General features: G+C 35.1%; 1 protein-coding gene across 1 annotated transcript in view; it reads left to right on the top strand.

The window, feature by feature from the left end:
- LOC121312746 (ribonuclease 3-like) overlaps positions 1-15,272 on the top strand; it is a 57,573-nt gene that overhangs the window by 28,978 nt on the left and 13,323 nt on the right. Inside the window, 10 exon segments of the mRNA XM_041244475.1 lie at positions 608-707; positions 1,122-1,224; positions 3,655-3,725; positions 4,483-4,527; positions 5,530-5,687; positions 7,718-7,787; positions 7,789-7,819; positions 8,461-8,607; positions 13,075-13,157; positions 13,862-13,965. Coding sequence (XP_041100409.1) covers positions 608-707; positions 1,122-1,224; positions 3,655-3,725; positions 4,483-4,527; positions 5,530-5,687; positions 7,718-7,787; positions 7,789-7,819; positions 8,461-8,607; positions 13,075-13,157; positions 13,862-13,965 — 912 coding nt within the window.

Below are 15,272 nucleotides of genomic sequence, written 5' to 3'. Positions count from 1 at the left end.
CCACCTCTATTATTTGAATACAATGGGGTTTAGTGGGATATGGGTTTATCACAATTCCTTTTTCCTGGCTCATTAAATACATGGTATGAGCTCCTCCAAGACTGTTGGGTAACCTTTCTCTCCGTGCCTCAGTCTGTGGTAATGCAATTCATCGCTTTCACATTTCCTGTCCTTTAAAAATGGATAAGAAATAGAAAAATAAATTATCAAAGTATTATCCCAAATAGAATAATACATTTCTCTGCAAGAAGAATGAAAAGATTGTCTTTTTTACTGCTTTCATTAAAATGAAATGAGTAAAAGAACAAAAAAAAGACCTTATCTATTTTTAATTCTTGACAAGCTTGCTGCATGAATCGAATATCATTAACTGTAAATCCATTGAATTATAATAGGCACTTTGAAATACATACCTTATATGAAGTAGTTTTTATGTGATTTCTCATTAGATAGGTCCAATGATCAAAAACTTTACCACTTTATCAAAGTGTCATTTTTAAAAGGTATCATACTGAACAGTAAATGTATTTTTTGAATGAATGTAGAACTTAATCCTCATTGTGACAAACATTTGTTTTATTTGTAGTTTTGATTTTATTTTTTGCAGTGTCCACCTCTATTATTTGTTTCCAAGCCTTGAAGAAGGGGGCTTAGCTACGTATCGTACAGCTATTGTTCAGAATCAGCATCTTGCTATGCTAGCTAAGGTAGGTAATGTGTGTGCCAATCCAGCTAACACACACAATGTGTAGATTATCTATCTATCTATCTATCTATCTATCTATCTATCTATCTATCTATCTATCTATCTATAATTACATTACACAAACCAACAAACACACACAGAATGGAGTTGTATGACAGAAAGCCATTATGCATGCAAAAAGCATGATGGCAAATTATTGAAGTTCACAATTCTTTCAAATACTACAGTACGCTTTGTTTTTGAGCTCCTTAGAGTAACTGTTGACCTTGAGTGTTCTTGACATTTGCAATACCTCTGGGTAATACATCATGTATTAGGTGAATTTACCACATATTTTAATGCACTTAAACATATTTTGTAAAGATTTGACTGTGGCCTTAATTCTGACTTGGCCGCCTTATTTTTGTTTTTGTAGAAACTGGAGCTGGACCGGTTCATGCTTTACGCACATGGACCTGATCTGTGCCGAGAGTCTGATCTGCGGCATGCTATGGCCAACTGCTTTGAAGCACTTATAGGTAATATGTGCTTTCATTTCTCAGGCCTTAATAGATTATATATACAATTCTTCTGTGTTTTTAAGTAGTAAAACAGTTAGCATCTCTATATTTGCACACACATGGGCCTAGGTATCTGTTATGAGAGTCACTTAGATTGTTCTGTTTGTGTAGGGCAGTGGTTCTCAGTTTTTGTATTGGTGACTCCTTTCACACAGCAAGTCTCTGAATGCGACCCCCTTATGAAAATTTAAAATAATTTGTTTTATTTAACACCATTTTATATGGCACATTTATAAACCTGTTTACTATTAAATGATCTTTTCTCACCTTTTATAAAGAAAGACAAGCACATTTTTAATCAAATTATTGTTACACAGAAAAGTTCATTTTAAAATGGTTGTTAGTAGTTTTAAAATGGTTGTTACTCACCATAAGCAGCAACTAGTCAGTGGGATAGATGACGCTGTTTCTTTGACATGAGAAGTTGTATTCTTGGCGCTGTGTTAGAAAGGGCGCATCTGATGTCATCCTTCACATCAAGCCGTTTTGGAATTTTGTCTTTATTGTGATATATATATATATATATATATATATATATATATATATATATATATATATATATATATATATATATATGGACAGGGATATAATTGAGGTTGGTATGCCATAGCAGTGCAATATAAAAAACTAACCATAAATGATACAGATCAGCTGCTCAGTGTTTTACAGTTCATTTTCTTATTAATAAAAAAAACATGCTAGCTTTAATGGTGACCTACTGACACATGTAATAGCTACACACCCATATGTTAGTGACACACATAAAATAGCTATGCATTAGTGCTGTTTTCCATCTTGCGATGGAAGGTGGATCAAACACAGTCACTAAGAAAAAGTCTGCAATTTTTAAGAAAGAAATAAGCCTCTGATAAGCCTTTGATTTTCATTTCTATCTGACATAAACTATTATCTTCTGTAGATGCTTTGTCCCTAATTTTTATGTACAGTTTATCTGAGGATTAAAATCTTCTTCTATGAGCTACTGGGTAGCAGCTGGTAGTGCTTTGGATGCCTTTCTAAGCTTTTCCTTTTAGAGAAGCCAGAATATAAAGGATTATCTCTGATTCATTGGATATTGGATTTTACAGTGTGGTTTATTCACTGATGTGTGGGCAGTTCTATTTTATTAATTGCTGTATGGGGTGCTGTGCTTACTGGTGTGCTTTTTTTTTTTTTTTTTTTTTTTTAAGCTGGCGGGAGTAACAAAGCTGTTTTTAATGCAATCTTTTCAGTAATCAAAAGCAAATAACACTTTAAGTTGTGCATAATATGTTGGTTTTTACTTATTTTTCAGGTATTTTCAAATATATACTTGAAATATGTTTTCTTACTTTATACTGCAAATCCAGTTGTAGCAAATCTTTCTGCAAATCCCTAGCTTAGATAGGATTTCCAAAAATGTAATAGCAGTGATTTCTTTAAGAATATTATGGGTTTGATAATCTGAAATGCATTCACTGCATGCTGTACTGTTGATATATAGGATGGGAAGCCTTATAGGGCATGCACATCCCTGGCAACAAGCATATGATGGAGCTGCTTGTACAAATGTTACTCTCTGTGTTGCAACATGTGGGCTTTTTTTATTATATATTTTTTTTTTATCAACGACCTCTTAGGAGGCTTATATTTGAAGCAGCTTCAATTGATCGACTGCCCTTCTTTCCACACATGTTGTTGCTTGCAATGAGTTTTGTTTTAATGGATTTTTAAAACACACAGCCTCATTTTTGCACAGCAGAATGTAGGGATAAAGTATATGCACTAATCTGCATTGCAGTCTTTCATGGTTCATGGCTTGTTACTTTCTAAAACTCATAGCGTCTTATGAGCTACACATTTTTAACAAGCTTGGGGACTGTGTTATTGTTCTAAACAGAGTGTATCTTAATACCTACAACTCAAACCTTCTGTATCACTCCCTTTTTTCACATTTAAGCTGCCATCTTCACATTTTCATTTGGTAAACTTAGAAAAAATCTAATGGCACCCTTCACTTTAACCTATGGCCAAATATGATGTCATATTGGGGTAATGCTTTTATTTACTTAGACACTTTTCATCTTTCAAAAAAAGACCATATTGACACTCAACGTTTTTTTCTTGTATATGGGGTGATCGATTACAGGACAACAAATGGGAAAATATTCAGACTGAACAGACTATTGACTTAAGGCTGTGGTTCCAAACCTTGATGTGGCTTAATATCACTATCTGAGGAACACTATGTAAATTATTTATCTATAGAAATTATATATTATATAATATTAATATATATATGATAATATATATATATATACATAGATATATATGTATAAACAACTTAAAATTTTGTTGAATGTAGTTATGTTTTCCTGATTTTTATTTGTATTTATTATTTATAAATAGGAGCAGTATACTTGGAGGGTGGTTTAGAGGAGGCCAGACAGCTATTTGGACGTTTGCTGTTTAAGAATGAGGTGATTTTTTTTTTTTTTTTTTTTTTTTTCCCCAATATTGACAGTGTTAAAATGTAAAAGTGCCCTTCGCTTGAAAGATGGATGGTGGACTTTGAGCTATTCACATATTCTATGCATAACTGTTTTGCGATAACCTCTGCCCATCAATGATACAGACCACATTTTGAGAATCTGCCTTTACTGTATAGAGAGTGTATTTTGAAGTATTGTATGATTTTTCACAGTTAAGGTTCATTTTTTGATAGTGTCCAGTAGAAATTATATCCACTGAACAAATGGTTGGGTTTAGGCTTTGTGATTAGCTAACGCACCCAGAAAGAAACATAATTTTATCCACTTCTGTGACCTGTAATGTAATGTTAATGTCAGAGTGTAATGCTATAAAATTATGTATTAATACATTGTTAAGACTGTAGAGCACACCATGCTACTCTTGGGCTACAGTTTGAGTATGCATATGTTTTGCATATCCAATTACATCCTTTGAGAGTTTAGAATGGATAATTGACTGTATTTGTGCAAATAATGAAAAACCTGCAACTATGAATTGATTAGCCTTTGAAGTGAATGAAAATTACTGGCTGCCATGACACTCTGTTTTATATTTCCCTTTAGTTGATCCCTTTACTCTGCTGAGTTAACAATAAGCATACCCTGTATTAATGGCACAGTTTTATTTAGTGTTATTTTATCTACTGCAAGACAAGGTTTAAATAGCTCCCAGGAGTATTGAATGTTTTTTTTTTACTGTCTGCAGGACCTGCGGGAAGTATGGCTTAATTATCCACAACATCCATTGCAAGTAGGTTTTTTTTTTTTTTATACTGGATATTCCCTGCTTAAATGCTAATAGTATTCTAACCAGAGGAGTAAAATCTACATCTAACTTTATTTAACTAATGGTATTGCATTTCCATCACTGCTGGCCTTTCAATGATTTAAAGTGGAATTGTATCATTGTGCTGCAATTGTATCCTTGCACGACTGGTTGACTCGCCTTGTACATTCTGGCCTCTGTATGGAAGGACAGTCTTTGAATGTGATGAGCAATTAAACATACTCTTTTGTTATGGAACTCTGTTTACTGTTCATGTCCTCAATACTTAACCATTGTCTAATTTGCCGTTGTACTTTAATGTCAAGACAGTTTTTAACTATGTATTCTCACATATGCCACATTTTTCTGGGTATGCCAATCTGCTTTAAAAATGTAAAATGCAGGGTCATGCTATTTATACTCCTGTTGCATGGAGTTCACCAGAATGCATGCTGACAGATAACAATAACTGAGAGTAGATATTAGGCAGGCAGGAATGCAATTGAACCAGTACTGATTTTTTTGTTTATATCAACCTAAAAGTTTGATCATTGGCAGAAATTGAGTATTATTATTATTATTTTTTTATTTTTTTTTATTTTTTTTAAGTTAAAAACAAAGCAATGTTCTGGCCAGATGAAATAGAGAAAGCCCACACCATTAAATGTATTTACAATGTTGGGATACTTGGGAGCTCTCCCAGGAATGGAATAATTGCATAATAGGAGTCAGGGTGCGATATTATCTGGACTTTACAAATTAAACAGCAATAGCCACATCAATGGTACACACATAAGAGATTTATAGTATCTATTTCTGAAAATTAAGTACTGATTTTTTTTGTTTGTTTTTTTTTTAAACAAAGTACATACAGTTTATATACCTTTTTTAATATTATTCTTGACACTTAAGAAGAGCAAGAATACAGTACATTATTGCTCAAATATTGCTATATAGCTTCTATGTCTGTATTTATGTTATTTAAAGGTGCAGGAGCCCAGCACTGATAGACAGCTCGTTGAGACATCTCCAGTCTTACAAAAGCTGACGGAATTTGAAGAAACAATTGGAGTGCTTTTTACCCATGTTCGTCTCCTGGCTCGCGCTTTCACGTTACGTACAGTGGGATTTAATCATCTGACGCTGTAAGTATGAATGCACACAAAACCCCATTCATTTAATTTAGTCAGTTGTAATACCTCTTCTTAATATACACTATGCATCACATCCAATTGGCATGTGCCAACTAGCAAAGCCAGTTGATTTTGGAGAAGGATCTGAAATATATTCATTATTTCAAATTTAGACACATTGTCTAGAATATAGTAGAGGGAGATATGTCCATCCCATGAGAGGTCAGATGGTTTTTAAAAAGGTTTATTCTGATTGTTAGTGGGGTGAAATCTGGCATTTCACATGAATATCAGGGTCAACACTAGCTTAAAAACCCTTTAATAGTCAGGAAAAAAATCCAGAATTTATCCAACTTCCTGAGTTTCTAATCTTGCTTGTTGTTTAGAGAAATGTATTTCACTTTTATTAAGCCAATTTCATATTTGAGACATTTCCTTGTTGTGAAAACATGATTTGAGTTTAGGCCATGCTGGGACAGCATGTCAGTGCAAGGATGTCTTCCATTTGCATTAATTAAATATTTATAAAAATCGGTCTATCTAAAGGTGAACAAAAAGCAAAAGTAATTATTTTTGGCAACATGTGTTTTGTGTGTTGGAATTAATTCCATCATTGAAAGTGTGCAGAGAACTAGCAGGATCAATATTTTTATCATCGCAGTTTGACAAAATTGCTTGCGAGTGCTTCAATAAATAAATTAACCAAAACTTGCAAACCTGCCATGACCTGGACAGTTACCAGATCTAAATACAACCCAGTCTGCAGATGCCAGCATGGCTGCTATGACATAAGAGATCAAGTGGAGTGCCAATGTATTTGTAATAAGTGAATATGTGAATAAGTTAGGAGTATGCATGTCTATTTGTATAAATCTATATGACGTTACCAGTATTGAGTGCAGATATTTCTCTACTTGTGTACTGCTGTTTTATATTACCTGCATATAAAACAAGACACTTTATGGTTACTAGCATTTGTAATATCCACGTTAAACCTAAAATAAACACCATTGTTTAGTTATTTAGGATATATTAACTAAACTGTATTATTTTGTTGGTTATCTGTTTTCATGTCATTATCAGACGAGAGTATTTTTCATGCTAGTACTATTAGCCTCTTATTGGCAGTTAGCAAGACCCTGGTAGTGTTGCCTACAGCGTGCCTCTGTGTGAGCCAAGTCGGGACAGATGTGTTCACAGTAGAACAAAAAACAGCCAAAGCTGTCGTAAAGCCACCCACTGGAGCAGGCCCTTTTTGAGACTGCTGGAATTAGGACGGCTGCATGTACACAAAAACAAAAAGTTGTAAGAGCAAAGCCAGCTTAACAGTGGCAAGTATAAACACTGTAAATGCCTCGCTGTGTTGCATCTGTTATTAGTCATAATTAGTGCAGTTATGACGACCAACCAGCTAGTATCAATCTTTAAATATTGTTTTAATATTGTCAACACAGTAAAACAAAAAAAAAAAAACACTATTCTTTCACAAGTGTGGTTAATATTAAAAAGTGTATTTAATACCATCTATATTTACAGAACATTTGTTTCCATCCTGGCATATTCTATCCTTTATACTGTTATATCCTTTATACTGTTCTTTCCTTGTAGTTGTTTTAGCTAACATGGAGCGTAGTGTTTATTCACTCGCATGGATGGTTCCTGGAACAAGCACGCATTACCCAATTAAAGTTTATGGTTTATGTTCTATTGAAACACTAGAGAGTGTGTTTCTTTCAAAACTCTACCTGCCATATTTGTATAGAATTAGCTACATTTATATTTTGACCTATTTATTGTTATAGATCATCTGCAGCATGATCCTACATAAATTGAACCTACTCAAATGTATTTATTTGTTAGCAATTCACTGGTCTTTTGTGGGTCAAGTCATGTACAATTGTATGTACCGGTATATCATAAGTCCAAGGGAGTATCATATAAAAGTGCCCTTAGTGTATTTATTTTATAATGTGCCCTATTTATTTTAATTATGTGGTTTTTATTATTATTATTATTATTTTTTTTTTTTTTTTAGACTTTAGTGGCCACAATCAGAGGATGGAATTCTTGGGTGACTCAATAATGCAGTTGGTTGCCACGGAGTACTTGTTCAGTCCATTTCCCAGACCATCATGAAGGGCACTATAACGGTGAGGGGTTTTTTTAAGAGCGCCTGAGACTTGTAAAAGAGCCATTAAGCAGTAAGGACTCATTTTTTGTTTAAGTTTATAGCTTTATATATAAATATATATATATATATATAGATATATATATAGATATATATATATATATATATATATATATAGATATATATATATATCTATATATATATATATATACCATGGTGAATCTCTAGAGTAATATAGCTCTATATTCATTTTCATCATTTGTTTAAAATTTCAATTAGAGGAGGAAAATGCTCTTCAGCTCTTTAATTAAATCATTTCATTCTCTACATGCATTTCAAATCAAAATGCTCAGGCTTTGCAGACCTTAATGAACTGATAAAGATGATACGTATTCATTTAGCAAACAATCTTATACTAAGCAGACACAAACGCATAGTACTTTTTATTATTAAGCATAATGAGTATATTCATGCTTATTAAGCTACTAGTATAAGTAATTTGAGATATTGACTTCATGTGTTTTGTGTTGTTAAAACCCTGGGGAAAATCTACCAGGACCCTTCACTGACAAAAGATGACTGCTAGGATTGTGCTCATGTAACTGGCTAGAATGGTATGATTGACATCGTTTCAATAGCCTTCCTCTGTCCTCTGTGTGCAGTTACTGCGAAGTTCATTGGTAAATAACAGGACCCAAGCCAAAGTTGCTGAAGAATTGGGCATGCAGGAGTATGCAATCACAAATGACAAAACAAAGAGACCGGTGGCTCTAAGGACAAAGACTCTAGCAGATCTTTTAGAATGTAAGTAAAAAGTCAGTTAAAGTAAACCTCCTTTCACAAATGAACTAACCCTTTCATTGCAAGTGACAAGAGGTTCTCTGCAATTTTCAAGTGTCTCCCAACGTATCAAAAATTATGTCTCGTCATAAAGACATTATTTTTCCACAGTCACATTATTCAAACTGGATTTTTTAAGAAATTATTGTGTAGTTAGTTTTACAGTTGTGAATGTCATATGGAAGTGCTTGCAGGTGAAATGTAAAAGCTTCATAGATTTAGAGCCTGTATTATAGTTTGAACATTTATATATGTATGTATAGCATTCTTTTTCAATGTTTACTGTACTTTAAGTGTTTAAGTTTTGTGCCATGTTCTCTTATTTTCCCATAACGTAGAGACCTGCATCTTTCTGTTAAAACAATAAATAAAATGACTTAAAAAAATAAAGTAAAATTACCCCTCATAGCCAGTACTACAGTTTAAAATGGAGTTACCATCAAGCCCAGGCTTCAGACAGAGCAGATGGTTTTCAAATCCTTGATAGCAACATGGCATGAGATTACAACCAAACACTGGTTCTGACCTCAATTGGCCCACAACCAGAGTGATCTTGAAAATGCAGCTCTGGTCCTGGTATTTTAAAATTAAATTACATTTTAATGGTGTCTATGAAGATGCCTAGTTTAAGCAAATCGAACAGAAGCACCTCAGAACTGTTACCGAGCCATCTTGGGTGAGAATCGTAAAATAGAACGGAGATGGCAGGAATCTAAATTGCATATTCATCACGTCTCATGGGAGGGCCACCTAGTTAAATATAGGAAGGCTCTGGCGTTGGCTAGATCATCATATTATTCAAATTTAATTGAAACAAATACAAGTAATCCTCGATTTTCTTTTTGCTACCCTAGATAAATGAATGTGACCTTCCCCTAATAGTCCTACCCTTGACATTGGCTTCTCTCACAGCTGCAATGACGTCTTGCATTTCTTTAAAAATAAAATACTAGACATCACCTACTATTAAGGAGGACTCCAGCAGAATTTTACCAGCTACACCTATTAAGTCTACTATGGGAGCTTTTTCTTTGATTACCTTACAGGAACTGACAGAGCTAGTTCAACATTTTAGAGCTACTACATGTTCTTTTGATCTTATTCCTACAAAACTATTAAAAGATGTACTATTTGTTATTAATACCCACATTTAAAATGGTTCAGTTTCCTCTGGTATAGTTCCCTCAGCTCTTAAGGTAGCCGTGGTAAAGCCTATGCTTAAGAAACACAATTTGGACCCTAAAGTCCCAAATAACTAAATGCCAATCTCCAACCTGCCATTCATAGATAAGTTTCTAGAGCAAGATGTTACAATTCAATTACAAAAATTTCTAACTCTTTATGGTATATTTCAGAAGTTTCAGTCTGGTCTTCGTGCTGCACATAGCACTGAGACGGCCCTTATCAGAGTTGTGAATGATCTGCTTAAGCTCTGACTCTGGCTTTCCATCAGTATTATTAATTCTTGATCTGCTACCTTTGATATTGTAGACCATTCCATCCTACTGAATCGTCATTGAAAGCACAGTAGGACTGTCTGGTCTTGTCCTATCCTGGTTTGTATCTTATCTTGTCTCTATGGGGGAGGTAAAATCGGCATTATCAGAAGTTGTCTGTTGTGTTCCACAGGGCTTCATTCTTGGTCCCTTCATTGTATATGCTACTGTTAGGTGACCTTATTCGCAGACACGGAGTGAACTTCCATTGCTATGTTAATGATACCCAGCTATATTTGTCCCTAAAAACAGGATTTTCTTCTGCCTGGGTGTTATTAGCTAGTGGGATCACAGAACCAATTTAAAGGAATTGTGGGATTACATGAGCTTGACCCTTGCAGTCTCTCTTAAAACTTAATCTACAAATTAAGAGTTTGGGGGTTGTCTTTGATCCTGATCTATCATTTGACACTCTTATTAGGGAAATTACTAAAATATATTTTTACCATTTGAGAAATAGCCAAACTTAGACCAATTATTTCTGTATCTGATGCCGAGAGACTAATGCATACCTTTGTTTCATCTAGAATTGATTATTATAATGCACTTTTTTTCTGGTGTCTGAAAACGTGTGGTATCCCACTTGAAGCTTGTTCACAATACCACCGCTAGAATTCTGACTAAAACCAGGAAAAGGGAACATATTGCCCCTGTTTTGGCCTCTTTACATAGGCTCCCTGTACAATATACAATATATTTAAAGATTTTGCTGTTAATTTACAAGGTCCTGAATGGATTAGCACCTAGTTATTTTTAGGAGTTACTGACTCTGTATTTTCTAAACCACACTCTGGGTCAACAAAAACAACATGGGAGGGAGGGCTTTTTCTTGTAGAGCTCCTAAATTTTGGAATGCTCTGCCTTTTGTTTGTCAGGGAAGCTGGGACCATAACAGTTTTCAAGTCAAGACTAAAAATGCACTTTTATAAACTTTCTTATCTTAGTGGGTTTTAATGTAACTTTAAAATTGCTGCTTTCGTATTATGTGTGTACTGTTATGTAAATGGTCTGACTTGGCAGCTGTATGTGTGACATGCTATACAAATGTACAGTGCCAAGAAAAAGTTTGTGAACCCCAATGATAAATATGTAAATTCCATAGTTTTACCATAATAGCCTTCTTGAATCAAAACCATTTTTTTCTTAAATATCCAATAGGGTTTATATTAACCAATTCCATGTCTTTTGAAACAAAATGATGTATGAATTAGACAAACAATGAGTAATTAAGATTCAGGGTATGTGAAAAAGTAAGTGAACCCCTGGTTTTATCAGCTCAATTAAGGGGATAATTAGAATCAGGTGTTTTAATAATTAGGTAGCTCTTCAGGGGTGAGTTTGGGAGACCCCACCTTATATAAAGATCAGAGACTTTGTGAGTTTGGTCTTCGCCATACAGGTGTGTGGAAATACGTCATGCAATGATCAAAAGAAATCTCTGAGGATCTCAGAAAAACAGTTATTGATGCTCATCAGTCTAGAAAGGGTTACAAAACCATTTCTAAGGATTTGGGGCTCCACCAATCCACTGTCGGAGAAAGTTCAAGACCACAGTCAATACCCAGGAGCGGTCGTCCTACCAAAATTTCTCCAAGAACAAACTGGAAAATCATCAAGGAAGTCACAAAGAACCCCAGAGTAACATCCAAGGATTGGGTAATGTGAGTGTTCATGACTCAACTGTCAGAAAAAGACTGAACAAGAATGGTGTTCATGGAAAGATAGCCAGGAGGAAACCACCGCTCTCTAAAAAGAACATTGCTGCCTGTCTGAAGTTCACCAAAGAGCACAGGAGTTTATGAACAATGTTCTCTGGACAGTCAAAAGTAGAACTTTTTGGCTTCCATGAGAAATGTTATATTTGGCTAAAACCAAACACTGCGTTCAAACAGAAGAACCTCATCCCAACCGTCAAGCATGGTGGTGGGAGTGTGATGGTTTGGGGCTGCTTTGCTGCCTCAGGACCTGGATGGCTTGCCGTCATTGACACAACCATGAATTCTGCATTGTACCAGAAGATTCTAGTGGAGAATGTCAGGCCATCTGTCCGTGAGCTGAAGCTGAAATGAAAGTAGGTCATGCAGCAAGACAATGATCCTAAACATACAAACATATTTACAAAAGAATGGCTGCAGAAGAAGAAATTCTGCGTTTTAGAATGTCCTAGTCAAAGTCTGGACCTGAACCCCATCGAAATGTTGTGGCAGGACCTAAAACAAACTGTCCTTGCAAGGAAGCCCTCAAATGTCACAGAGTTGAAGCAGTTCTGTAAGGAAAAATGGGCCAAAATTCCTTAAAACCGATGTGAGAGACTGACCAACAGTTACAGGAAACACTTAGTTGAAGTCATTGCTGCTCAGGGGGTCGCCACCAGTTACTGAATCTAAAGGTTCAAATACTTTTTCACACATGGATATTGAATGTTGAATCATTTGTGGATAAATGTTGAAAAAGTATCATGTTTTTTTGTGTCATTTGTTTAATCAGGTTAACTTTATCTATTATTAGGACTTGGATTAAGATCTATGTGAAAGGTCTATCTTGAAATATGTGTTCAGACTTTTTCTCGGCACTATATTGTGGTTTGTTCTTTTTTCTGCTATGTGCTGTACAGTGCTTTGTGATACTTTGGTTTATAAAAAGTATATATATAATGATTCCATATAGAATTATATATCGGAAAAATATGCCCGTCGAGTATAGACTCATTAGAATTATATATATACATACGGACCTGTCATGGACCTGGAATTCTTTTCAAAACCATCAACTATAAAACTGTAGTATGGGAATTCTCAAAACCAGCAACTATAAAAATAGTTACTGGTAGTTGTAGGAATTTGACATCATAAAGACCCAGTCAAACTATGTGAAATAATAGTATTTGGCATGTGTACAATGTACCATACTTTGTTCATTTCTTTTCTTTTCTAAGCTTTTATTGCTGCACTGTACATTGACAAGGACCTGGAGTATGTGCATACCTTCATGAATGTTTGTTTTTTCCCAAGGTTAAAGGTGAGTGGATCTCCTTTTTTCTGACTCTGTTTGATGGCCATTTTACATTCTATTAATAAAATGAAAGCTCCATCTGCTCTTGGTGGTGGTAGATTTTTTTTATTATTATTATTTGTATGGTACCATGTACCATTATACTACTACTGTACTTCTAATTTTGTACTAAGTTTACATTACATGTAACATTGCATTTCCTTGCTTTGTTCCTTCAGGCTTAAAGCATTTTAGCAGTTTACCCTTTCCTTTGGAAATTACAACATGGGAGTAGTAAACCAGTTGTTTCTGTCAATTTGTCAGAATTGATGGTAGATTCATAGGTTTACCCACTTTTTTTTTTTTTTTTAACATTTTTTTTTATGAAGCATGAGTTTCCTTTTTTTTGTTGCAAACCTTTGATGTTGGAGGAGCATTGCTCTTTGTGGGAAATTAATTGGAACCGAGAGTTCTAGATTCAAAGCCCTCTTTTTATAACCAGGCTTCTTTTCTTTTAATGGATATGCTTTTAGTGGTCCCCTTGGAAAACAGAAATATATAAAACTGCAGCATCTGAGAGCCCCTGACCCCTTTATTTATTTGGGTTGGAGTAGATTATTTTGCTTAAGTAGCTTGTGATGGAAAGTCACCATAAAGCCTTGGAGAATAATACATGTATTTATGTGCTACATAAAGGACATAAGCTTTTCCATGTATTTATGTTTCTCTAGGAGTTCATACTTAATCAGGACTGGAATGACCCCAAATCCCAGCTCCAACAGTGTTGCTTGACCCTCAGAACAGAAGGAAAGGAACCAGATATTCCACTTTACAAGTAATATATATATATATATTTTTTTTGTTCCATACATGTATGTCATTTGGGTAATAATCAATAAATGATTAATACTGACTTTTGCAATACATTATGGTAGCAATGTGACGTGCCACAATGCCCTCTGTCAGGTTAAAGACACATCCAGCAGTCAAGATTAACTTTTCCTAAGGCTTACCTGGTAAAGGCATGATTTATGTGGTGTTCAGGGTGAGTCAAGCAGTCAGGAGAGCACAGGTTTGTGTCTTACTTGTGCCTAGTTGTGAATCGTCACTTGGTTTCCCATAGATTGAGGAAGCAAAATTTGCAGTGATTGTTCTATCCCGACTCAACAGGCGCTCACTTAGTTCAATCAGATACCTTCCAGACTGGGGCCATTTTTTATCCTCCAGGGGCCGGTAGCTCATCTACATCTGCTGTTGAGGTCCTGAGTGTAAAAGAGGCAATTGATTTGTGGAATATAAAACTACATAGAACGGATCACAATTCCTGGGCTATTCTTTCCACGTTGTATAAGAAAAGAGAAGAAAGTAAATTCAACCAATTACATAAATATGTGCTACTGTAAAAGCCTAGAGCAAAACATGTATTTATATATTTGAGAGAGAGAGAGAGAGAGAGAGAGAGAGAGAGAGAGAGAGAGAGAGAGAGAGAGAGAGAGAGAGAGCTGGTTTAAAAGACTCTTTAATTGTAGGAACTGCTCTTCATATTCAGACTTCCAGGCTAAGAGAGTCTTGAGTCTGCTTTCTGCTCGTTTCTCAGTGGTTTCAGTAACTACAATACAGAATTGTCCATTGGCTTGCACTACACTGTGCTCAGTTTAACCCTTTGTGGTCCTATGCCTGACCAGATCCGACATTACAGTTTTCCCTTTCCAGTCGTCAAAAAGACGTAAAGCACAGGTCTGTAGTCGTTTCTTCTCTAGAAAAAGCAGAGAAAACCTTTCAATGGCTGAGTGAAAAGAAAAAAAAAATAGACATATCTCATAGCCCCATCCGCTACAGAGATAACACGGACATAACAAAGGAGGTAGCTGCTTCTGCATCCAGTGCTCAAAGAATATCAGACATTTGCAGAGCTTTTTGAAATGTTATAGTAATAAAATAATGACTTCGCTCGCATTATTGAGGAGTTTGGTGATAAAACGAGTGATCAGGAGAGTTTGTCAGTATGCACGTCTATACAGAGGTATGTGAAAAATACAGCGAACAAGGGGTGGGGCTTGGCTGGAGATACAGTACTGAGTGTCCTTTTGCGATTCAATGCCTTTTAAACCTATTTTACTCTGGGGGGAGGATTTTAGACAG

The sequence above is a fragment of the Polyodon spathula genome, chromosome 3 (assembly GCF_017654505.1).
Source record: "Polyodon spathula isolate WHYD16114869_AA chromosome 3, ASM1765450v1, whole genome shotgun sequence".
NCBI lineage: Eukaryota > Metazoa > Chordata > Actinopteri > Acipenseriformes > Polyodontidae > Polyodon > Polyodon spathula.
The sequence above is the reverse complement of the archived record's forward strand: the minus strand, read 5'-3'. Positions and strand labels throughout refer to the sequence as shown.